Here is a 26,030-nt window from a genome sequence, read left to right as displayed (position 1 = left end):
CTGGCCCAGCATACCTCGCATCTGCTTTCATAAACCCATTAGACGAAAATGTGATGTTACAACGCCACAAATTACATCGCGGTAGGTAACAACGCGGTTGTTACAAGCACCGCGTTGTTACCACGCGTGCCTTTACAACGCAAGTTGTTTCTACGACTTGCACTAGATGGCGCGCTGGACTTAGGAATAGTATAAATTACTATTCCATTGATGATAAATTACTATTCCATTGATGCTTCTGAAATACGTTGAAGAGAACCCTATTTCAACTCCCCGATCCCCCTACACTGACATCCACATACCCATGTTAGTGTTCCAGTGCGCTTTAAATGCATCACTGGCCCCATATTGTTCAGAAATATTAGACCCCCCCCATGTTCTGAAGTATACCATAGCAGTGAAGGAAGCCTCCACTATGTCCCTTTCACATTAGTTCTGAAGATGGTTCCGCTGCCACTATCAAAGTGTTAATCCTTAATCTGCCCCCCCCCCCCCCACCCCCCCCTTCCCTCTCCCCCGAAGGTTAGGTATATCTGTGCCCCTATTTGGGTGCACGTGGCTGTACTTGATGGGTGAAATATACGGCGCACAGCATTTGTTTACAAAAGTGTTTGTTGCTAATACAATGCACAAATAGAGTTAATGCAAAATAAAATCGCACTAGCCCTGGCAAAGACCTTAGGGTGCTCCAAATTGGTGCTGGTTTTCACATAGAGAACTGTTTTTTTCTTCTCTATACTAGATGTCCCCTTTAAGATGCGAACTCCCAGAATGGATTAGTTTACGAAACAAAAGCGTGACACTACAATACAGGACCCATTGTGACATAAGGTATAGCTCAACAGTACAACGCGTTTCCTCTTTTGATTATCATTTCGGTCATATATGAATCCTGTTGTTTGCCTGATGAAGAAACGTGCCCTTTACTTTAAGGCACTTAATGAGAGACTCAGTGCTCCTTAAACAATAGTCAGGCGCCCCGTTACGAAATATGGAGCACAGCGACTTTACATCTGTCATCACCATGAGTGAGGTAGAGCGAACGGCTGAACGCACAGAAGTATACCAAGCGTTCGGAGATTGCTGGTCTAGCAACCAGCACTCTAATAACATCAGAAAAGAAAGCTTATTTTGCTATGTCGAGTCCTCTTTCTATGTCCAGCGCCACCTCTTTCTTGTCTGCGATTACTGGGCGGTACGCTGGTGTTTCGTCAGCGTTCCTGAAACGTCACATGGGAGAGGAGTCTCCTCAATTGAGAGCCGATTGCATCGAACGCAGAAGTTGTTGATTTCCCGGTGCTTCAGTTCCTTCAGTGGGTACTCAGGATGGGAGGCAAAAACAAGCAGCGCACAAAGGGCAACGTGAGGGTGAGTGAACGTCACGGGCTGTGCCCTTTAACTGACACTGGCCGGTGAAGGGACTAGAGACTGAGAGGCGTGCTGGAATACATGAAGAATGTAACACGTGTCTCTATGACAGTGAAACTGAGTCAGGGCAGGATGGTGTTACCAGACAACACACATACATCTAGATGCTGAAGCCTATGTTCACTGATCTGTATACTTACCATACATACGGCACTCAAGCACCCACCGAGTTGACATCTAGATGATTTGGCCATATATCTGTTGTATGTCTTTGGCGCTCAACACAAAGTCTCAAAACATAGTGACACCTAGCAGCTCTGCTGCCCACTTACGCCAACCACCAGTATACCAGTAGGAGAGCGAGTCAGATAATCTCTGATACTGGATCGGGCACCCCCCCGACAGTGAGTGTAAACATTAAGGACAAAGGGTCAAAATTCAGGACATAAGGTCAGAATTCGGGACAAAAATTTGGGACTTAAAAGGTAAGTTTTACAGACTCATCAAAGGAGGTCGCGCAATGTTACATAAGTAAATAGACAACCAACAAAGTACAAGTCAAAATAAGTTTATATTAGGTTGAGACAACATTGCACTGCATCTGTTGTGTGTGCGAATGAAACTTAACCTGTGTTTGCATATTAAAAAATAAATAAAAAAATGAAAAGAAAGATCAAAGTTGAAGGCTTCTCAGATCTTACATGCCCCCTCTGCCCCATTGAAAAAAACACAATCGATCCGATCAATCATCCCAAGAGGATGTGATGTGTAAAAACTAAGGGGGTTCAGGGGTTAGGGTCAACATGAAAATAATAACGGCACAAATGCAGAAACTTTGCACTATTGGAGCAAAAGAAATAAATATTAAAGGACAATTAGGCCGACATACAGAATGATAATGGGCCTATAGCAGTCTGTGCCAGGTCAGGGAGGGGCTGCTGCAGGCCACTGATCACAGCAGGAGAGTGAGCTGGCCCCTGCAGTGTGAGTTACAGAACGCTAAGGCTGCTTGCAGGGGGGCAGCTCGTTCCAATGTCTGAAATTACAGACAAAAGGCATCCATGAAAGAATTCCTCACAGACAGGAGGCCAAAATAACGGGCAGTTCATGAAATTTACGGACGGTTTGTCACCCTATTCCGAATCTGACCACAATAACACTGGAGATTACATAGCTTAAGGTGCATTTGGTCTTCATTTCACCCGAGTTCCTGGTCCTCAATCTCACCTAGCCCAGCTCTAATTTCAGACAGAACAGCAGTACCTCAAAGGTGACAAAACCGAGCTATACCTAACCTGTCAAATTTAAGCAACACAAAAAGTACACTTAAAATATAGGTAGAGAGTGACCGATGTCGGTTGCCACTCATGTTTTTGAAAACTGATGCCTCATGACGCAGAATCGATTGTGTGTTTTTAAAAAGATCTTGAAAACATCTCCTAAAAGGTGGCAGAAATGAAACACTGAAAGAACACCTCTAACATATTTTCTTATGCCTCGTAGAACTCGAGAAAATAATCCATAATGTCCTACTTGGGAAGTTACCTTTTCCAACATTATACCTTTTAAATTCTCCTCTGATGCACACTGTTAGTGCCTTATTTTTAAGGCCCCCTTTCGTTATCTGCGGTTAAAAGTTCTTATCTCTTTAGCCATTTTCAAATTACATCGAGGTTAATTTGCCATGAGCATTGTCAAGGTTCCTCAAGTCTCAACATTTTCATAATACCAAATCCCAAATTATTGGAGTTCCCATTGGTGAGTAGCTTTGCTACCTGTAGCTGTTGTGATGATTAGAGCAATAATAACCCCTCAAGCTGTATGGTGGTTTTTAATTGTAGACACAAACACATTTTGTGAAATATATTTGTTGCATGTCTATCCGTTATACAGGTTGGGTGAATGCTGTGCGATTGAAGTGTGTCAATGCTTTAATTAACTAATTAAGAGCGTCAGTGTGCAAGAGCGGGACTGTTTGAGTCTACGAAGACTTTGTGCATCTTCTTAACACTTAGTTTAGGCTAATAAACCTGCGCGATTCCAGGTTAAAACTTCAAGGGTTTATTCAAGATTATAATCATTACAGAAGGCAAAACGTAATTAATTAGTTAGTTAACCAGCTCAATTAAAATATTCAAAATGTTGCTGCGCAAGAGGACTAAAATAAAGTCGCCGTCTAAAGTAAGCCTAAGAAAGAACTAAACAATAAGCACAGAGTCTGCTCTAAATATTAATTAATAACTAGACTGACATAGAGTTTTCTATGCAAGGAAACCCTGAAAGAACTAAGTACAAATTAAAATAGAAAGACTGACATAGAGTCTGCTCCCAAAGAAGTACGCCAATAGACTGGCTGGTCTCCAAGTTAAAGCAGCTTTTATAACATTTCAAGATGCATAAGACACTCACAATTCATGGTACATCAGGGTTGGACTAGCAGTGTTGCAAGCACACAAACCCATCAATATTCTAGTAAACATGATACTTTTAGATATACCTAATGCATCTCATTGGTTAAGCTATGCGCAACTAATTAATGAAACAAATTGACCTTTTATGTAACACAGTAATACAAAGGTTTGTTAAGCTAATGAATAACATACACAGAATATCAGCTGGAAATCTAGTAAAGTTACAAAATAAAGGAACATCCTGAACATTGCTTCCTTGTGGGAACATGATTACAATTTACATTCTCACAACCTCCACAGTTTAGGGTTCATTTTCAGTGATTTTCCTGAAATGGAAACACATACAAGAATACAGGGAGGGAGAAAGGCTTTTTCTCATAAAATAAAGGTGCACTATTATTTTGCGAATTTGAATAGCTGTCTATGCAAGCTCACTATGGCCTAGTAATGTTAACGAAACCACATCTAAATTAGGTGCCATTTTCTAATTAGTAAAAACTCGTCTACTAGTTTCAGCCGTCAGTTGTATTGAAAAAGTTATCACTATCGAAGGAGAGAGAGAGGACTAGGTAGCTAGTCCGTATCCCCGGGGTTTATATGTGAGATCAAAAAGGACTAGCATATTTGTGAATTTACATAGACTCAAGACTGTAAGGCAGGGTACAAACCATTTTGTTTGTTCATGAATCCCTCACCCACCAACCTAGTTGGTGGCATGCTTCATCATCGGGCCCACCCAGTGACACCGAGTGTGTCCCGGGTGTGCTTCGACGCCTGGATACAGCGGAGCAGGTATGTATCTGAGTGTGCAGTGTAGTGACGTGAAGGTGACTATTTAAAAGCTATGCAGGGATCCCAGTAACCGAGGGTAAATTATATTTTAATAACTGGGTCACTGCTAGCATTAAAAAAGGCTGTTGGATGTTATAGGAATGTTAATTAGGGTTTCCTACATCCAGGTGTGGTCTACATGTTTCAGCTAGGCCTTTATGATTAAAACTGGCTTTCTTCAGGACCAAAGTGTGTAGGTGATCTGGAGGCCGCAGAGACGACTGGAGGCTCAACGCAGACACTGACAGAAAGTATTGGTCCATTCCTCTGCCGGACTACTCCATGGGGCATGTTTGGCAACAAGCCAACTAATGCTCTAAGAGGGAATCCGCCTCTCACATGTAAAGCACCTTAGCGAGTGCTACACATTTCTCAAAATTACACAATCACTTAAATCTAAGTAATTTGCACCTACACACTTTGGTCCTGAGGAAAGCCAGTTTTAATCATAAAGGCCTGGCTGAAACATGTAGCCACACCTGGATGTAGGAAACCCTAATTAACATTCCTATAACATCCAACAGCCTTTTTTAATGCTAGCAGTGATCCAGTTATTAAAATATAATTTACCCTCGGGTACTGGGATCCCTGCATAGCTTTTAAATCGTCACCTTCACGTCACTACACTGCACACTCAGAAACATACCTGCTCCGCTGTATCCAGGCGTCGAAGCACACCTGGAACACACTCGGTGTCACTGGGTGGGCCCGATGATGAAGCATGCCACCAACTAGGTTGGTGGGTGAGGGCTTCATGAACAAACAAAATGGTTTGTACCCTGCCTTACAGTCTTGAGTCTATGTAAATTCACAAATAGGCTAGTCCTTTTTGATCTCACGTATTGAAAAAGTTGCCACCTATTCCGACAAAAACATGAGCTGTTCCATTGGTATTCAACACTTACCATTTATTAATTTAAAGTTCTGTATGCGTAAAGAGGCTGAACTTTTTTAACATTTTACTCTGACCGCAAAGATAGGGCTAGATCCCGCAGGCCCTTTACATACCCTTAGACCTCAACCCTCCTACCACAGTGACTCCACTTGAAGATGCAAGAAACTCCCTGCCTTGTCCTTTATTTGGCATTTGTGGTGGGATACAATTCCTTTAGCGACAGAGGGAAAGCTGTGTACTGTTACCCAGTTTACTTTTTAGCCATCTGCCTTTTTCAATCTATTTTTCTCAAAAGTACATTCTTTCTTATCTTTTTTTAATCTCCCGATTCTCTATTTCTCTTTATTTTACCTTCTCTCATTTTCTTTTCCTTTCCTTTCCTTTTTCTCAATATTTTTCCACTTCTCTCACTCAACTCATTTTCTTTCATTTTGTCTTGTCTTTTCCTCTCATTCTTGTTCTCCCCTTCCTCTTATATATTGTTTTCTCAGTATTTATTTCTTTTAAGCACTCAAATGCCTTTGCTGCAACTGGACTACTCTCACTTCAGGTTATTTATAACTTTACCAGAGGCCTTGGGCTTCTAAAGTCAGAGTTAAGTGGTAACATAAACACGACTTTAAATATGCCAAAGGCCCCCTAACCACCTTTGGAACCTCAAGCCCTTGGCTAACTTTTTCTTGTTTCCTATGGTGGGAAGAAGGTTTATTTGTGACCACTATTCTTTACTGGTAGGCAGAAATGTATCAACAGCCCTGACACTGACATTCAAGCCTTGCTCAATTTTTGATACAGTGGGTTTAAAACTAGCATTGCATCTGACAGATTGGTACAGTTGAAGAGTATGGCTTCATGGCCCATTAGCTCTAATCACTAACCATTCATGTTGGCACAACAAAGGCATCATCTCTATCTGATTGCCATTTATCTGTCAACTTTAAATACTGACCATCTGAACTTTGTGATTCATGAGCTCGAGTTTGCACCACACCTTTCTATACACTGTCAATGGTTGTCAGAAATCACTAGAGATCCTGAGCATCAAGGTAACCCTGGTCTTGTCCAGAATGCATGATAACAGCCATGAAATCAAGATCAAGGCAGGATCCCCTAGTGACCCATGCCCCCCTAGGGTGGTTTATATGGTACCGAAAGTCATATCTCGTCACCTATCAGTTATCCTTTCTACCATATTAAAAAACTGCATTTTACCTATCGGCTGGAAAGCTGCATCAGTGCTCCCTTTTCTAAAGAAACCCACCCTCGATCCTCTCAACCCTCTTAATTATCGACCAATTGCACCACTTCCCCTTCCGGCCAAATAAGCAGAGAAAAATCATGAGCATGCAACGCTCCTCCTTTTTGGAGGACAACCATCTCCTAGATGATACACAGCATGGTTTCAGAGAAAACCACAGTACTGAATCTGCATTGCTCACAGCCGCCGAGGAAATTAGATCATTGCTCGATAAGGGAGGAAATACAGTGCCGATCCTGCTTGATCTCTCAGCGGCCTTTGACACGGTCAACCATAAGATACTGGTTGACCGTCTGCAGGACGTTGGAATTGGCGACTCATCTCTGGGGCTGCTCAAATCCTTTCTCTCAGGATGCCAACAAATGGTGTCATTGGGGATTGTTAACTCAGAACCTTTCTTCTTGCCTAGTGGAGTTCCTCAATGATCTTCTCTGTCCCCAACCTTATTTAATCTGTACATTACACCACTTGCTGCTTTGATCAGATCATGTGGGTTATCGTTGGTCTACGAGGGCCTCGTTCAGGCAATTGCACTGCCTTCCAGTCCGCCACCACATCTCTTTTAAGGCCCTCTGTCTAGCTTACAAGACAATCTATGCAAAAGCATCCCCCTATTTAAAAGCAAATCTGGTGCGCTACTTCCCCAGCAGAAATCCTCGGTTTAGCTCAGCAAACCTGTTGAGGGTTGTTCCTTTCAAACGTGTAACTTGGGGAGCTAGAAGTTTTTTAAACTTACAGCTCTACTCTGGAACCGCTTGCCTCTGAAATTTTAATTAGCACCCACACTCATGTTATTTAGACGGAACCTGAAAACGTGGTTATTTAACCAGTGATCCCGTAGCACATGGCACTCGTGATGCTCCCTCTTGACTTCTTCTGTGCCAAGACTTCTCCGGGTATTCGTGCGCCTCATAAGTTGTATCATTCATTCATTCATTCATTCATGAAATCCAGATTCCGAGCTTCAAAAAAAATATTTTTTGTTACTGACACTTGGGCTTGATAATTCCCTGTGCAGAAAATGTGCCCGTGGATCAACCACCTCTCTACTTCTCAAGCTCTGTGTTATTCTAGGTCTTTCTGCTTTATATTTATTGTCACTAAACGTCAGCACCTCTTGGCTGCAAATCACATGAAATGAGACTCTCCGCTCCACTTGAAATGAAATTTAAGATTCTCCATGAGGCCAAAATTGCTAGTTCTTATGTTATATCCAGGTTTTTAGGGACATTTTATCAATCGTATACCATGTAGCTTTGTTTACACACTTAAAATCAGATAAAATGCATTGAACTTAGCATTTTCTTTGACAACCAAGCAATGCGTGTGTTTAGAAGTGAGTGAAATCGAATCAGACTTCAACAAACCAAGAGCCGGCTGTGCCACTGCGTTTTGCATATGTTGTTTTTCCGGGATCTGGAAGTCCAAAGTAAATGTAATTATTGTAGCCTACTTTTATCATTGAGCATCAACCTCACCATCATTTTATGCAATTTACGTGGCACCAATTGAAAGATACATTTGAGCTGTCATAGTGGAAGAAAGCTCTGTGAGCCGCAGCTCCCTTCTGCGAAATCACATTGAAATCAAATGTTGTGGTAAATGCGCAGTAGAATTCAGAAAAATGAGTGATCTGAATAAGAGCGCCTTCCTTTTGTCCCCATTCTGTTTGAGTCCTCTAAATGTATCCACTGTAGTCAACAATGCCGTTGTAATGCCTGATATTGAGGGGAACCTCTCCTGAGGATCCCTGACAGACTGAGTGTCATCTGTGTAGGAGTGAAACTGTAAGCCCTGGCTGTACTCTCAGAGCAGGTTTATGTTGATCCTTATGAATATGTTAAATAACAGTATGGAGAAAGAAGAGCTATGGAGAACCCTGAATAAAACCCATCATGGACGAACTGAGGACATTTTTCAGTCTCTCTTTCTGTTCCTACTTCACCAAGTAAGAGTGGGTACAACTCATTTCTGATCAAGACAACCAGGCTGGAACTGAAAGCCATCCCTGTAGCTGGGAAAGCTCCATGGTTGCAAATAACCTGACTGATCTAAAATGATTGGGCAGAACAGTCCACAGTTAACTCCAACATCCAATGAGAGTTGTTTCTGTTTCATGCCTCAGGCGGCCCCTTCCATGATATTGTTAAAATAACCATTGCTCTTCCACAAAGTTAGAAAGCTGATTCATTACCCACTCTTTGCAACTGTTCAGGTAATCCAGGGATGTCTCCATTTGTAGCTCCTTTTATTGTAACCGAACCACATTTAAGCAATATCTTTCTTACATCCGGACACAGACATACATACTTTACCTACTAGCCACATAACAATATCACCACTAACATCCTAAAGAGCGCCAAGCTGAGAACTCTCTTTGTGGCACCTCAGTTGTCAATTTTTTTTATCGTGACCTTTACCGTTTGTCAGTTCTCCCACACCCAGTTTACCAACCCCTTGTAAGTCTGTTTATATTGTTTAGAAAAGATCGTTTATATTGTTGAGAAACCACCTGTTTGGAAAAAACACCATTAGGTTTTCTGTACTTATTTATTTTTCATTTATATATACGGTGCAAACAGTGGCAAAACAATTCAGATACAAGGCATTTACAGATTAAAACATCACATTTAAAACAATCACTTATAACTAATGGACAACAAACATTTTGCATAAAGTAGCATAGCTCGTAAAAATGCATTTCAGTACTAATTAAGCTCAAACCCAATAACTGTCTAAGCTACCATGCCTACCTAGAAATGTGTTGGCAAGCCTAACAATTGTTATACATTTACAACGGTTAAAAGATTCAGCGATTCGAATGTGCACTGATAACTGATCCCAAATGGTGCCAGCCTCTCCCAGTTGTCTCCCATCCAGTTTAATACACCACCACTTAGGGACAATCAGCTTAGGATTTACAATTGAGCAGAAATTATTTTTGTTTTTTAGAATTAAAAACTCCTTGCTAGATAACTTGGAGCTGGATTCTTTATATATTTCTAAACCATACGAAGCACTCCCATATGAACTTGTGCGTCAGCCAGTGGCCATACATTCTGATCTTCATTTGGAAATATGATCAAGTTATCATCCACCCAGAAGTTGGATGTGGAACGTGATCTTATTTTGGATTTTTCGGACTTGACATCTTCGATTCCTTCTGAGTTTATCATAAGATCTCTGTGATCCATGACTTCTCCTGAGTCCTCAATTAAAGCAATCCTTTTGTCGGTCGCCTTGCACACACGGGCAAATTGAACCTTCCTTCCACCCCCTAAGTGAAAATTGCTGCCATATTTGTAACAAATTTGTGTTGCAGGTTTGTTCTGTGCAGGAAAAACACAAGCAGACCCCGTGGGTCTCGAACTTCCACTTCTGTTGAAAGTCGCAGCCAAAATGCCTAGTTTCTTCTTTACTAGTGCCACTAACTCCGAATCACTATCCACTTCCGTTACATCAGCGGTACTTCTACCACCCAACTTCTGCATCTCCTTCATACATGTGTCTGATTCTTCCACAACTTTGGCAATTTTGGTGGCATCCTTTAAAGTTGGGTTACTAGCTGGCCAAAGATGTTCTTACATTTCCTTATTGTTGCACTGAACAATTGATTGATCCCTAATAAGCACCTCTGTCATGGGCCCAAATTTGCACTTCACGTCCAATTCTCTAAATCTAGCCACAAATTCATCCACAGATTAATTGGACCTCTGCGGCTGAGTTTAACATTTGTGGCACTGCATGACAATATTCAAAGTCTTGGCAAAGCGCTTCTGCAGGTGCAACTTTGCTTCTTTGTAAACATTCTCCATTATGTCACCATTTTCCTCATCGACTTGTGCTAAGTATTTAAAAATATGTTGACTCTCAGTGCCCAGACACCCAGTTAATAATGCTCTCTTCCTAAGTGGTGAAAAATGTGATCCTCCTAATGCCACCAAATAGTTCTCAAAAGGTTCCACCCTGTCTTCCTATTCAGTGGGTGGTTCACCCTGCTACATTAAACATGACGGAGGCACTACCACAGATTGTCTGATACTCGTGGTGGTTAGAATAGAGAATGAAAGTCTTAAGAGTTATTTTCACAATTTTAAAAAAAAACTTAAACGGCCAACTTTAAATACAGATTCAGGAAGATGGTTGGAGTGTAGCTTCACAACAAACCATTACATGGCAGTGTATAGACATGCCCCAGTTCTCTGATGCAGTCTCTATGGCCCTGTATACTCTCTGAGTTGATTCACTGTAGGAGACGTAACCAGGAGGATAACTGGGTGAACATGCCTCAAAGAAGACTCACAGTAGGCAAGCTTCACCGTTCATGCATACAAGTAGTATCGGCATAAATGCATTAGGTATGGGTCTCGGCTTCTTGGGGTGACATGGCGGTGGAGCCGCCGGCACATACCTTCATCCAATATCTGCATATTATGGGAAATGGCGCACATGTCATACGCTGGCTGGCGCAGGCGCTACTGGCGCATTCGCGACTGTCCACTTTGGCACTGAGGGAGCGCTGGGCGACGGACAGGGGCAGAGACTGGACAGACAAAGAATGGGCGATGATACTGGCCAGCCCGACCAATGTTCCACGCAACCCCCGCTTCAAACTCATACAATATTACATACTACAGCGAGCGTATCTCACTCCTGAGAAGATTAATAGATATTTCTCGCGGACGGACGCCGCCTGCCCGCGGTGCTCGTCACCAGGAGTGGACCTTTTGCATATGGTCTGGCATTGCGCTAGCGTACAGGCATACTGGGGCGACGTGCTGTCACTGATGGGGCGTGGTGCGGACGGACGGCTGCCGCGCACGTGGGAGGCATGCATCTTGGGCCTATACAAGCGCACAAAAGCGAATAAGGTGCAGGCGCGCTTCTGGGACATGGGGCTTGTAACGGCCAAACGCTTGCTCACCAAGCATTGGAAGGCGACGACCCCCCCGCACATCAGACACTGGAGGGCCTCCTTTGTAAACTGGGCGCAAGCGGAAAGTGCAGTGCTCCTACGTGAGGAAACTGCGGGGCTCAGGAAGTTCCCCATCGCCCAACTTTGGGATGGCCTCCTTGCCACCTTTCAGGCGGCCTGCCGAACCCGAGGGATAACCTGAATCTTGGGTGGGCACCGATACACTACTGGCTAGATGGCGACATCCCTGAGACCCTGGCGGGGATAGCTCCCGGCCCCCTCTGCCTGCTTATTCCCCTGGCGCGTCTCGCATATTGTGCGGCAGGTTACTACTGTCAGATATCCCCTGTAGTGTGCTGTGGCGCGCGCGCGGGGCTTGCTGCCGCTGCTGCTCGAGAGGGCGCGCGCACTACTGGGACATGGGCACACCCAGGGAGCCAGAATCATTCCGCCCCGCGCAGATGCCCCTTACTAGACGTGGAGGGAAACCTCCCTCACACGAGCGGACAATCCTAGACTGCGAACACAAGCGCCGCGGACCCTTGGCCCCCCCCTCCGATGACCCTCTGGCCCTCTCCCTCCCTTCCCCCCCCCCCCCCTTCTTCCCCCCCCTCGCGACCAGCCACTCGACGCGCCTCCCGCATGGCCCGGCTCCGCCCCGCTGGGCATCTCCCATCTCCTCTCACACTGCCGCAGAACGATCTCCGCTCCCCCCCCCCCCCCCCCCCACCCCTCTTACTCTAGCCCCCACCCGAGTTTTTGACCCTGGCCCTGACCCCCACGTTCATGTTGCACGCACGGGGAGCAGTTCGGCAACTGGTTACGCTCCCTGGCAGAACCCGTGTTCCACCACAGCAACGGTTGTTATGAGCATCCTTGCGAGCTACGCTGCGAACTCCTTGTCGCGCTCCAGCCTACGCCACGAGCGGGCCACCGGGACTCCGATGCCCGCAGACCAGGGCATTTGGCGGACAACCCGGCGCCCAGCGCACTTCCTCCTATGAGCCTAGGGGCTAGTTGACCGCGCTGCGCTGCGGGCTAGTACACGGCGCCCCCCTCACTTGCAGGCAATGCGCTTTAGGTGAGACACGACAAAAAAACAGAAAAGCACCATTGACTCACTTATACGCAATGTACGTACCCAATTCTTTTGCATATGTTCAACCGAACCACGCCGCCGGACCTCCGGGTTGTCGGCTAAACGGCTGTGTCTAATCATCTGAACGTGTGTATTCTAGTATTACCGAACTGATACTTTGGAGCAGGACTGTACATTGCCAATTGATGCAACTGCGGTTAATAAAGGTTTTAAAAAAAAAAAAAAAATGCATTAGGTATGGGCAGCTGAAACGGCACTCGTAAGAAATGCATGTGCATGGCCATGAGCTGACAGCGCGGCGGCTTGAGCATGTAATTAGAATGCGGTGCTCACAGAAGCCTTCCTGTAGCATGCGCACGGCCACGAGCCGGCAGCGCATGGAGCTCCCAATGTGCAATTGATGCTCTGACGCTGCCTAACCACAGTTAGTGGAAGTGGAAAAAACCCCAATACATTTGCTCAAGACACAGAAAAACACTTGCGGATGGCCCAGAGTAAGGGTAGCCCGAGGTCGCAGCACCACCGTAAACATAGAAGTCAAAGTCTTAAGAGCCTTCCTCACTAGTCGATCCACAAAACAGATTCCTCTAGTGCACAGGCACGCCAATGTCTGGCTATCCCATCCTCGTCGCCAAAATGTTGTAGCACACTTCTCATAAATCAGTAGAGGCTTAGTGATGTATTTATCTTCTGGTTTAATGGCAGTAAGCAAAACCTGTGTCCTAACAGCCAGACACCAACAGCTCAACTCCCAACCGCTCTGGAACCCGACTATGTCATAAATCCCACTCCATTCCACATTCCCCTTTCAGAGATGCCATTTACATTGAGGCAACTAACACAGTATAACAGTTTTAAATCCTGACTATGTAATTCTTCAAACTAAGCACTCATTTTTGGCATATATTGCCTAACAGCATGGATGATATGATTCCTCCTTCATGTAACATTTCTTGTACATTGACTTGTAAAGCGCTTTGACACCCTGCATTGGGATGAATAGTGCTTCAAAATAAATTAAAAACAAATATGTTAGGTAAATGATTCATGTAATTACTCATGCAGACAGACATGTCTGCCTTCTTACTGTGCATGTATATCTCTTATTTATAGAGGTTGAGTATAGTATAAAAACCTGCTTCTAAATCATAGTGTTGTGTAAACATTTGGAGGTGACAACAAAAGTGTGAGGCTCTAGGTAGCCCCCAGCCAGGATGAGACTCCAACAAAAGGAAGGCAGTTGGCCCTCTAAGTGAAGCCTTTGTGTTGGGCACAGCTGGAAGTGAAAATAAGACCCCCCCCCCCCACCTCACCCTTTGCAGGTGATCTCCGAAAAAAAGCAACGTGTCTTGGTGTCAGCAGTGCATTCTAGGTGGGAACAACATTGCAAGTGTGCAGCTTTGTAGATATGTCTCTTTGCGATCTTTTATAATCCTATGTTATGTGTTATAAACTGTAGAGGGGAGATTCCTAGATATCTTACTTGGTGCCCACACCCCTTCGAATGTCAGGCTTGCTTGGCAAATCAATAATACTTCTAAACGTTTTAAGAGTTTTTCTTTAACAGTGAATATAAGAACTGTGATTTTGGTCCATTTACTATAGACATTGTGCTGTAAATTGCACTATTATAAATTTTTATAGACTTTTCAGGAGGGCAACACCCTCGAGTCCCACTGGGAAACGTCCAGCTCCCTGGGTTCACTCGCTTGCATGCCAATATTAGTTAATCGATCTTACGCTCCACCACTGTCAAACTCCACCAGTCACCCACTGGTTTACTTACTGGTTCAGGAATGAGACCACGAGTGGAAGGCCATTAGCAAGGCTGTGAGACTATATAAGCCCTGGTAAAAGGCCGTATGAGCGGAAGTGGGTAACATGATTTTTGTTTTCCTGGCATTGAGACAAAGATGCATGGTGGACATCCAAGGTTTTATGGACTGGATCAGGTTGCTATTAAATTGGAGTCCACCAAATCTTCTGCCAGGTTTAAAACAATCAACATAAATTTCACACTATGGACAGCCACAAGCCCTGTTGGGGGAGCCGTACTAAAAAGTAGGGCCTAAGAAGGCTGAGCTCTGGGTACACAGCATGGTATAGACTTTAAAAGAAGAAACAACCTATAAGATGGACCTGTGGTGATGTACTGTAAGCACATTACATCCATCACTTTGACATGATCTCTCTTCTACACCACCCTTTCAAACGGCTCCGCTAAATTTGTCTGGCATGATCTTCTCCACATGGCTCTTATTTGTGATATATATGATTTCATTACTTCCCCCAGCTGAATTAAATCTGACTCCAAGTCTTATAGTTATCAGCCTCCTGCAAATTTTAGAATGTCTGGCCATATGTGGCTTCTTTTAGTAATGTAGAATCTTCCCTTTCTCGAATTTCATTTCCTGACCTACCAAAAGCAAAATTCACTTGAATGTAAACATTTGAATCTAGATTTCAATTCATCACATATACTTTTGTTAGGCTTGAACAATCTTTCTTATAACACAGGCTATACTATCCTATCCGTCCTGTAATTTATGCCTCAACAGCCCATCTGCCATGCACGTTCAGTGTTCTTTGCGTTGAATAATAAAAGGTTCAGGAATTCTGCTTTATCATCTTTTATGAACTATGCCCTCCATACTTCAGCTGACCATTTCTACCCATTTATTTCTTCCTTTCGCCTAACATCCCTGAGAAAAGTTTTGTCTCCTATATTCTCCTTTATGTCTCACATATTTAGAACATTTCTATACTTTTTGTAACTTTTTTCCCTGAGTGCCCATTCTGCTCCTTCCAGCCTTTAAAAAAACACTGCTGTGATTCTGTATACCTCTAATATTATGACCTTTTTGTTTTGCAGTTTCTGCCACCTCTATTTGGTAGCATAATAACTTTTACATGCTTTTACCTTTTGCATGTGCTTATACTCCCACTTTGTTTGTGTTACCCTGCTACACCCTTTATAACACTGTTACCATTTGTTACATTCTGAGCTGTATTTGTCTTTTTGTCAGTGTGCTGTTGTCATTGTTATAGATTTTCCGACAGGCAGATCTCTAAGAGTAAGTAGCTGCATTGCTTCTGCCTGCATCCTATAACACTGTGGCTTTGTGCAACTGCCATAGTCACTGCTAAGGGTGCCAAAAGGTGAATAGTGGACAGAGCAAAGGGGTGAATCACGTTTGCATGACTGGGAAAATGCTTCTCCTGTGGTTGGGAATGTTGAAATTTCTTTGCGTTCTGTCCCTTCAGTCTTGTGTTTTTAAGACAGGATCATTTACAAAGAAAATTGCTGTTACTCAGTTGACTCACAGGTCAAAGGAGTTTTCTGTTCGATCTATCTTTTCTAGCCTGGGGTTTTTGAGTGCTTATAACATTTTACATTTTGTATTATAGCAGTCAAAAGTATATGCATGCCTTGTACAGCTGTTCTGCACAGGTCCTTAGTTTCTTTTCTCCTCCTGTGACAGCCTTCAAGCAGTGGTCGTGCAGCGGAGCTCCTTGCAAAAGAGAGTGGATCCGTCCCTGGATTCATTGGTTTTGGACCTGCTCAGAATGACCTGGGTTATGTTCCTGCAGTGCAAGGTGCTGAAGAAATTGACAGCCTAGTGGATGCGGATTTTCGAATGGTCCTACGAAAACTCTCCAAAAGAGATGTCACAACAAAGTTAAAGGTAAGATACTTTCCCATTCAGAAAAATATTTGTTAATCTACTTCAAAATGAAAGATTAGAAACTTGGATTATTTGCTGCATAGGTGGAAATAAAGAGTAATAAAGCTGTTTGTAATTAAAGGAGTCGCTATGTATCTCAAAATAACTTGTTGGAGCTGGGTGTATGTTCTGTTCTTATATATTCAATCACTGCCTCTTCACATTGATACACTGTTTGTTGCATCCATTAAAATGCTCATGCATCATTTGTCATTACAGCTCAACATTCACTTGGATCCTACATAGGAAGGGGCCTTTGGGAATGCTTTTGCCTCAAGAGTTATTAGTTTCTTGCTGACCCTCTCGTCTGAATGCCTTGGCCTCATTGCCTCCATTTGTCTCAGATCAAGGCCACATGCGGTACTTTTAGAAGGACTGATGCTTTGATCAGTAAATTCTAGGACATTATAGCATGCCATAAATCTTTCCAATATTACCATGACAGTGTGAATTCTTGGCTTTATAGTCTTTCTCTCTCAAGACAACCTATGGGTTTCAGGTATCCTGCAAAGAAGAAATAGAATTCAACTGTTCTGATGTCTGAACAGTACCTTTTTCAATTCCTTCCTTTACACCAAGGTCTCCCTAAATACACAATTTTCACTTTTATCTTGCATGTCTGTCAAGAAGGTGGAATTCAGCCCTCCTCCTGTCTATCCCATGCCTTCTCGGTGATCTAAACCTATTTATGGAGGAAGCCTTTCCTTGTAAAACCCCCCTTTAGCTCCACCAATTTACACAATTGGATGAATGTGGTAGAAGGTTATTCTTTTCCTTCCCCTCTGGGTTTTAATTGGTGGCTGGATTTTGACCTATCAATGTTTTGATTTGTTCTGCATTCTGTCTATCAACTGTGTGTCTTTTGCTTTCTCTTCCTTTGTGATCCGGGTATGCCCAGACGTGTGTCCCGGGCTCACTGTGCCACTTGAATCAAGCTATCCTGGCTGATGAGAGGTGAAACCCCGAAACAGGTCCTAGGATGCTTGTTTCCAGTCCAGTGAGGACCTGGCTTGCAGTTCGGGCTGGACTGTTCCCATGAGGCACAGGGTCAAGACTGATTAGCACATGGCCAGGTCTAAACTGGGGTGGCATAGTGAGAGAAAGAATGATGGATTTAACACAGATCTCTTGACTAGGGGTGAATGTTTTGATTTGTTCTGCATTCCGTCCATAAAGTGTGTTTCTTTTGCTTTCAAGGCTAGCTCCTTGCCCTTCTTAATGCGGCAACTGTCATGCCATGGGAGCCAATATTGTGTGGGATGACTTTGCGTTCCTTACATTTGCACTAATGGCAATGGTTCTATCTGTATTGCTTTGTTCTACCCAAATGTGGGTGTAGTGAACTTTAAAGAACTCCTCGTCACATTTGTATAAGGGTGCACCCAACCATGGTTGTCATTCTACCTTGTACATAGTCAGGTGAGATCTGATTGTTACAAAACGTGTTGAGGGAGAATTGATGAGAAAAGGCATAGTTGTCAGGTTGACTGTGAGAGAACCATTTTGAACCATGAAAATACAAATCATGGGACATGGCCTTAATTTTTGTCTGCCTGTCCTTTTCTGACCATTTCCAGTTCCCTATTTCTGTCCCCAGAGTTGTCACATCTCACTTGCCCACAGGCCGAAGATGCTGCTAGATCATGTGTGTTGGAAATGGCCCTTTTAGCAGGGTTATCCCCAAACGTTTTGCTTCTTCCTCCTATTTTTCCCTACCTGTCTGTTGGTTTTAGGACACTGAGCACTTTACCACTGCACTTCATCAGTGCTAAAGTGCATATGCTCTCTGTGTAAATTGTATTATGGATTGGTGTTTCTATGATTGGCATATTTGATTTACTGGTAAGTCCCTAGTAAAGTGCACTGAGAGTGCAAGGGCCTGTAATGCAAATGCTACTAGTGGGCTTACATCACTGATCGTGCCACCCACAGAAGAAGCCCTGTAAAGGTAACTCAGCCCTGCCACTGCAGAGCCAGTGCGAAGTGTGTAACTGCCATGTCGACCTGGTAAGTGCACCCACTTGCCAGGCCCTCATCTTCCCTTTTCTTACATATGTCACCCCTAAGGTAGGGCTAAGGTACCCCTGTGGGCAGGGTGCTGTGTATGTTAAAGGTAGGACATGTACTGGTGGGATGTATGTCGTTACAACGCACACTTTTACAACGCATGCACTTACAACGCATTTTTTACAACGCACAATCCATTACAACGCATGACATTACAACGCAGGACACTACAACGCATTTTTAAAAACTACCTTTACAACGCATTTCCATTACAACGCATAATACCTTTACAACGCATACCATTACAACGCATAATATTAAATTGCATTTAAGGTAAGTATTAGATAGTATAGGGGTAAAAATTACTATTCTAACTCCAGGGGGTGCAACAGTAGGGTAAGTGTTGGATAGTATAGGGTTAAAAATTACTATTCTAACTCCAGGGAGTGCAACAGTAGGGTAAGTGTTGGATAGTATAGGGGTAAAAATTACTATTCTAACTCTAGGGGGTGCAACAGTAGGGTAAGTGTTGGATACTATAGGGGTAAAAATTACTATTCTAACTCCAGGGGGTGCAACAGTAGGGAAAGTGTTGGATAGTATAGGGGTAAAAATTACTATTCTAACTCCAGGGGGTGCAACAGTAGGGTAAGTGTTGGATAGTATAGGGGTAAAAATTACTATTCTAACTCCAGGGGGTGCAACAGTAGGGTAAGTGTTGGATAGTATAGGGGTAAAAATTACTATATTATGCGTTGTAATGGTATGCGTTGTAATGGTAGTATGCGTTGTAATGGAATGCGTTGTAAAGGTAGTTTTTAAAAATGCGTTGTAGTGTCATGCGTTGTAATGTCATGCGTTGTAATGGATTGTGCGTTGTAAAAAATGCGTTGTAAGTGTAGTGCGTTGTAAAAGTTGCGTTGTAAAGGTTGTTCCCCGTACTGGTGCGTGTGACATGTCCTGGTAGTGAATTACAGTGCATGGTAGAATGGAAGTTTATTTAGAACATCTTATAAATATAACACGATAGGAAAGTAAGTTTAGTATGCCTGAACTCAGAATATAAAAATGCATCTTTTAGTAAGGATGATTTTTATATTTTGTGTTTGAAAATACCACTTTTAGAAAGTAGTTATTTTCTTGTTTAGCCATTCTATGTGCCTCTGCTGTTTTGTGTATTGACTGTCTGGCTTTTCAGTGACAGGGGCTGGGGAGGTGCATTCTCTCAGACAGCCACCGGGTGGGGAGGAGGGGCTGTTGATGTGTGTCCTGCCTTTCCTAAATGATTCAGGGCTGGGATGAATAGACCTGGGCTGCATTCAGAGTAGTAGGAGGAGTTTTCACTAGCACCTGAATAGGCCTGGTCTGCATTTAGAGTGGTGGGAGGAGATTTCCCTTGCACCTATCTGCCTTGGACAATGCTATCTCCAACTCCTGCCGGGCAGCTGCACCAGAGAGGACATAACTGGTTTTGGCTGAGCAGAGTGTCTCCCTGCATCAAGAGAACAAAGGAATTTGCGGTATAAATATTTGGGCCCAGACCACAGTATTTCAGATTACTGCTGAACTATGGAACCTGCCAGGAAGATGGGCTGGAAAAGCTGTCAGGAGGAACTGCCACTTTGCTGCGTGCTCAGCTGTGTTGGCCTGCTGCTTCTGTCTTGGGCAGGGAAAGGATTGGAGTATACTTTCATCATCCTGGTGTTAGTTTTCTCCAAGGGCTTGAGGTAGAGCTTGCCTCCTGTTGGAAGTCTCAGGAATAGAAAACACTTCAGAGAGAACTCTTTGAGACCAAGAAGACTGTCCAAAAGAAGAGCTGGAGAAGCTGTGAGGAGGAACTACCACTTTGCTGAGTGCTTTGCTGTGTTGGCCTGCAGTGGCTGCTTCTGTCTTAGGCAGTGAAAGCACTGGACTGAGCTTTCTGCACCTTCTTTATTGAGTTTCTCCAAGGGCTTGAGGTAGAGCTTGCCCCCTGTTCAAGAAGTCTCAGGAACAGCAAAAACGTCAAGTTCTTCTGCCATCAGCACTGGGGACTGTGTGTTTTTTGCTACAGTAGAAGAAAAAGCAACCCGACGCAGTCTACGATGCAGCTGCCGACTACGTGTCCTGAAGGCACCGCAGAGGGCACCACCGCACGCGACACTGCAACCCTGGTCTCGCAGATGCCGCCACCGAGCCGCTGCTTGCACTGCGATCTGTGGGCACCATACTTCGCACTGCCTCGCTTCACAATGCTGCCTTGGTATCCCCGACGCCGCCGCACCACGCCGACATCGACGCTGTTGCTTGCACCGTGGTTTGTGGGCACCGCTCGTAAGTTGCGCGATGCACCATCCTCATCCGGCACCGCAGCCCTTGCCTGCCGGTGCCATCGACTCCAGTTTGTCAGCCTACGACTGCGCTTCAACGAAGACGATGCCGCTGCTTGCACAGTGACCTGCCAGCACCGCAATGAGCACTGCATCACTTCGCACCGCAGCCCTGGTCTCACCGATGCCGCTGGACGACCGCCACCAAGCCTCTGCCTGCACTGCGACCTGAGGGCACCACCCGCCGCACCACTGCACTTCGCACCGTGGCCCCGAAGCCTGCTGGCACTCCCGACTTCAGCTGCGAGGAGTTTGATCTGCAAAGCATGTGACTTCAAGGGCCCGACTACTCGAACCGACGCCTGCGGACGCTGGCCCTTCGGGGCTCATCGAGAGGTCGCCAACGCCCTACCTTTCTAAAGGTACTGTTTTGCGGGTCTTCCCGACACCGTAGCTGGCCTGCGACGCCGCGGTCAGCCAGAACTGTTTGAATTTGTTGTTCACGACGCTGTGATAGCCCCAGACGGAGCTATCAACTTCAAGTCTATTTTTGACTTTCATTTTTGATTATTGAAGATTTCTGTGAACTGTATGGTGGATTTCTTTTATCACTTTTGGTCTTGTTTTGGATATATAAAAATATTGGATTTTTTTTTAAACTGGTGTGGTGTCCTTTTGTAGTGTCTTCACTGTATTACTGTTGGTTATGTGCAGATGCTTTACACACTGCCTCTAAGATAAGCCTGACTGCTCGTACCAAGCTAGCAAAGGGGTGAGCAGGGGTTATTTTAGGAGTGTAACTCCCTTATCCTGACTTGAAGGTAAGGGTTCATACTTGGACAAAAGTGCAAGCCCTTGCCAACTAGAGACCCCCATTTCTAATAATGTTTTAACAAGCAAACCTGTTACCATTCCTGGCCATTGAATCCCATGCCCATTTCTCTCTTCCTTCCCCTCTGTATTGGTGGGGAATATAGTTTTTGTTAAACTTTAGAACTGGACTAGGACACCTGGAGCATAAGCATCCCATTAGTTTTTTGTACTGTATTCGATCTAGTTTGTTAGGAAATTTTAACATGAACCTTAGTATGAGAAGGGGGTCATTATGGGTCTTGAGTATCTGTTGTTGGTAATGCTGAATGAGAGCTATTTGTAAAAGCTTGAGGGATGGAACCAAGCTTTAAAAGATTTTCAACTGCTGTTTTTCAGTGAACTTGGCGAAGTGTGCATGTCCACTTTTTCCATTTTTGATAATGTTGCTGCCCTTAAATTTACTGTTACATTTGATTGGCACAATAAGCTTCATTTCATTATCTATGTTTTGCAGCTTTTGCTAATGAGAGTGAAGGGTGTCTTTTTTATTTTTCTGTTGTCTTCGGAAGAAGGATTTTGCATGTAGTGTGATAATTAAAGGTTTACCTTTAGTACCACACCCCTAGATCAGTCTTACTCTAATGAATTGCTCATTTAATGAAATTGGGCTGCTTCGAAGTACATGTTACATTTTGGGACTCATAACCCCCATCCTTTATCGGTTGCACTTGTGTGAGTAGAGATGCAATTTTTATTTGTGCCTGTTGCACATAGCTGTGGTTGCATTGTGGATGTCTGAGGGAAAGCTATTTCAGAGATGAAGTGTAATTACTGCAAATCATCTATCACTGCCGTGCTCGCTCCTGCTTCTAGGTGCATCTAATGGGTTGTATTCTGTTGAATGTAGAAAGCAGAATGGTTGCTATGTTTTTTTATCATAATAATTGAGTGAATTAGGAGGGAAGAGGTAATCCCATGAAGCTATTTGTATCGGGATGCCTATGATATTAAACTTGATTTTTCCTTCTACAGGGAGCGAGTGAGGGCTTTTTGGAAGGTATGGACTGATGTTTTTTGTAGTCCAAAGAAGAGGCAGCCTGTTGCATATTGGTATTTTTGTAGTTTTTGTATTCTGGTATGCAGAGAGAAGAGTGTATAGGACATTGCTACAGTCAATGTGCAATTTGATCAGTGCTCCTATTGCCACTGCATGCTTTTCTGGGATGATCAGTGTCCTCCTGACCAGTTTAAATTGGTAGAAGGCAGATTTTGCTACCGCTGTCATCTAAGTTAAGGCAGTGATAAGTGTCCCATTTGACTCCCAGGTTTTTTACTTTGGCCTTAATGAACACAGAGTGACTGAAGCAATGTGGTTGGGGGGAATTTTTCCCAGGAAGGTGACCCTGGCTGTAAAATGTAATTTTTGACACATTCTATTCTATTCTATTCTCCGTAACTTATAAAGCGCATGACTACCCGGATCAGGCTTCCCAGCGCTATCGTAATGAGAGGAGTGAGGGAATTAAAGGAGACTAGGACAGAGTTAAGAGAAAAGATGTCTTAAGTTTTTTTCTGAATCTTGCAAAATTTTCCTCCAATCTGAGTCTGGTAGGCGTAGAGTTTCAAAGCCTAGGTGCAAGGTTGGCAAAAGACCTGCCCTCATTTCTAGCTTTCTTAATTCTGGGGACAAAAAGCAGTCCACAATTGTTTGATCGCAAGTCCCTATTGGCATGGTAGGGGATGGACAATTGTTGCAGGAACCATCAAGCTTGAGGCTGTTGTTTCACAAACAGATGTCAGTGGTCCCCAGACAATTAGCTACAGCATTAATCTTTCTACTTCAGGAAATGCATAAGTATATTTGTATGTCACATATATAGAATTGGAATTTAAGGTGGGTGATTTGGAGCAGGTCTATAAAGGGTTTAGTTTGAATGGGCAGGGCTGGATCTCTCTACCTTTTATAATTGACTGGACAGATGGGGAGGGTAAATCAAATATACTCTGTGGCAGTTGTCAGTCAGTGTCTGGCAGGGGCATGATGCTGAAATTTGTGATTTGGCATGAAAGCACGTTCTTAATCGTACCATTGTAATCAGTTTTTGGAGAATCTGTTCAGTCTTAGGGCCTGTTTACAGACTTTGCTCTACAGCTTGATCCAAATACAAAATTTGGTATTGTTTTCCGACAAGGGTTAAAAAGTTCATACAGTTCTTGTTTGGCTGTAGGTCAGTGACCTCAGTGGTTCCTGGAGTTGTCCCTGGTGGGTTTCTGGAAATGTAACGCCTTCATACACCAAGAGGTATTCATGATTTCTGTGATTTAAGGACATGAGATTGGTCCATCTGGTCTTCTGAGCTGGATGGTGTAAGGGAAGTCTCCCTCTCTCTGTATCTCTGCATCTCTCTCTTGCTTAATCTCTTTCCTTCTTGTTTCTCGCTCTTTCGCTTCTCTGTCAGTAACACCAGTGTGGCCAATACTCTCCCCTCCATGTGGTGGAAGGCTTTCTCTGCACTGAGTGCCTGCCATCTCTAGAATTCGCTTTCGTTGTTCTCCCAAGACCGCACTGGTAATAAACAGTTTATATTTTCTCTTTGTTTCATGAAGTTGGTTTCATCTATTTGACCGAGATGGGCTATGTTTAGTGTTTTATTTAGTGTAATAGCCAGTAGTTCTGCCATCATGTTATAATCAAAGGTAATAGATCAACCAGTAGGCGGGGTACTTTATGAGGTGCTTTTATGGCTTAGGGATTACTATCCTAGTAGGGCTTCCAGTCAAGTTAGTTGGATCCCCCTGATGGGCTTCTGTATTGGAGTAGTGGCATCAGGAATCCGAGATAGCTCTCGAGGAATTCAGGTATCTCTTGAGGAATTCAGGTATCTCTTTGTCTGGGACATGAGGCTTTGACAAAGGTGGTCTCTTAATTGCCAACCTTGTTTCCATTATTGTACATCTTTCATTGGCATTTCTGTCTGGGAGTACCTACCAAAAACCTTTTTCACTTTTCTAGCATGTCTAACACTGTCTCAGAGTTGTATCATTGTTCATGGGGGTCTCTTAAAAATACATTTCTGGTCTGGGCTCCATCGGATGTGTGTCAGTTGTCTTGGGAATCTTTCAGGTTTACTAAAGCATTGGAGGCCTTTCTTTCTAATTTGAATATTTAAGACTGTAGGTGCTTAGTTGCCATAAAAATAGTGTTGCTTCTTAAAGGCCCTATTAGTTCCTTCTTATTGTGTCTCCACCTGTAGGCCTGACTTTGCCTGTAAAAGATGAATTACAGATTATGTTGGCAAATTCCTCAACACATTGGCATATGCCCTTCATTTGGCATACCTGCCGTTTTCTTTAAACATTCTTGTTGTTTGTGTTCAGTGATCGCCATCTAATACTGTTAACATAGCGGGGCAAGGCAAAGCGGGGGGGGGGGGAGGGGGGTTATGTATTTTTATACTTATATCTATACATCATCTCTTAATTAAGACGTTACACCGGTGACCTTATCTTCGCCTTGTCTGTGCTTTCTACCACTGAAGTCATTGTATCGTATCAGTATGCTGTTCTGTTAGCCCTTTTTGGATTACTACTAGCCAGGAAACAAGGTGTACTGCCAGAAAGCTCAGATTAAGTTTCTGGCACCACACTTGTCAATTTATTGCCACTTTTCCTTTATTAGTCAAACTCGTTTTTCTTCCCAAGTTTTCTAAAGCTTACAATGTTCTCAGTTTAATGATATGAAATTGGGGGGACGAATGAGTGGAGGGACACATGGGGCCAGATGTACGACCTGCCAAATAGCGACTCGCAAATTAGCATCGCTTTTGCGACTTGCAATTTGCGACTTGCAATTTGGCATTTACCACAGTGTCTTGGACACTGGGACCACTGCCTGCCCTTAAAAAATAATTTTGCATGCATTTGCAAAGGGAAGGGGTCCCCTGGGGACCCCTTCTTATTTGCGAATGCATTACCACCTACTTGAAGTAGGTTGTGGTAATTTGCGAGTGATTTGCGACCGCAATTGCGGTTGCAAAACATTAGTACATGGCTATGGAGTCGCTATTTGGAAGGGAACGCCCCTTCCAAATACCAAGTAGCAAAACAATATTTTGCGAGTCGCAATGTATTTGCGACTCACAAAATACTGTTTGTACATGGGCCCATGGTTATTAGCATGCGCCAACGGGTCTAAGACCCGTTTACGCATGCTAAAAACCGTTGTATATCTGGCCCCTGGTGTCTTACAGTCATTGTGAATTGTTTTACTAGATATAAACAAATCTCTGGTTGCTTGTCCCACATGTGTTGCCTTTGAAAAGTGAAGTAAAGAGTTTCTGTCCTTCTACTGCATGCCTTTTGTTTGGGCTGTGGGATATGAGATCAGATACTGATTTTT

General features: G+C 43.7%; 1 protein-coding gene across 1 annotated transcript in view; it reads left to right on the top strand.

Annotated features, from left to right (window-relative positions):
* The first annotated feature begins 1,205 nt into the window (after positions 1-1,205).
* The window catches only part of LTN1 (listerin E3 ubiquitin protein ligase 1), a 452,785-nt gene continuing 427,960 nt past the window's right edge, over positions 1,206-26,030 (top strand). The window contains exons 1-2 of the mRNA XM_085623083.1: positions 1,206-1,368; positions 16,260-16,463. Of these exons, the coding sequence (XP_085479209.1) occupies positions 1,327-1,368; positions 16,260-16,463 (246 nt within the window). The 5' untranslated portion in view covers positions 1,206-1,326. The remainder of the gene's footprint in view (positions 1,369-16,259; positions 16,464-26,030) is intronic.

The sequence above is a fragment of the Triturus cristatus genome, chromosome 8 (genome assembly GCF_964204655.1).
Source record: "Triturus cristatus chromosome 8, aTriCri1.1, whole genome shotgun sequence".
Lineage (NCBI taxonomy): Eukaryota > Metazoa > Chordata > Amphibia > Caudata > Salamandridae > Triturus > Triturus cristatus.
This window is presented reverse-complemented; position numbering and strand designations above follow the sequence as displayed.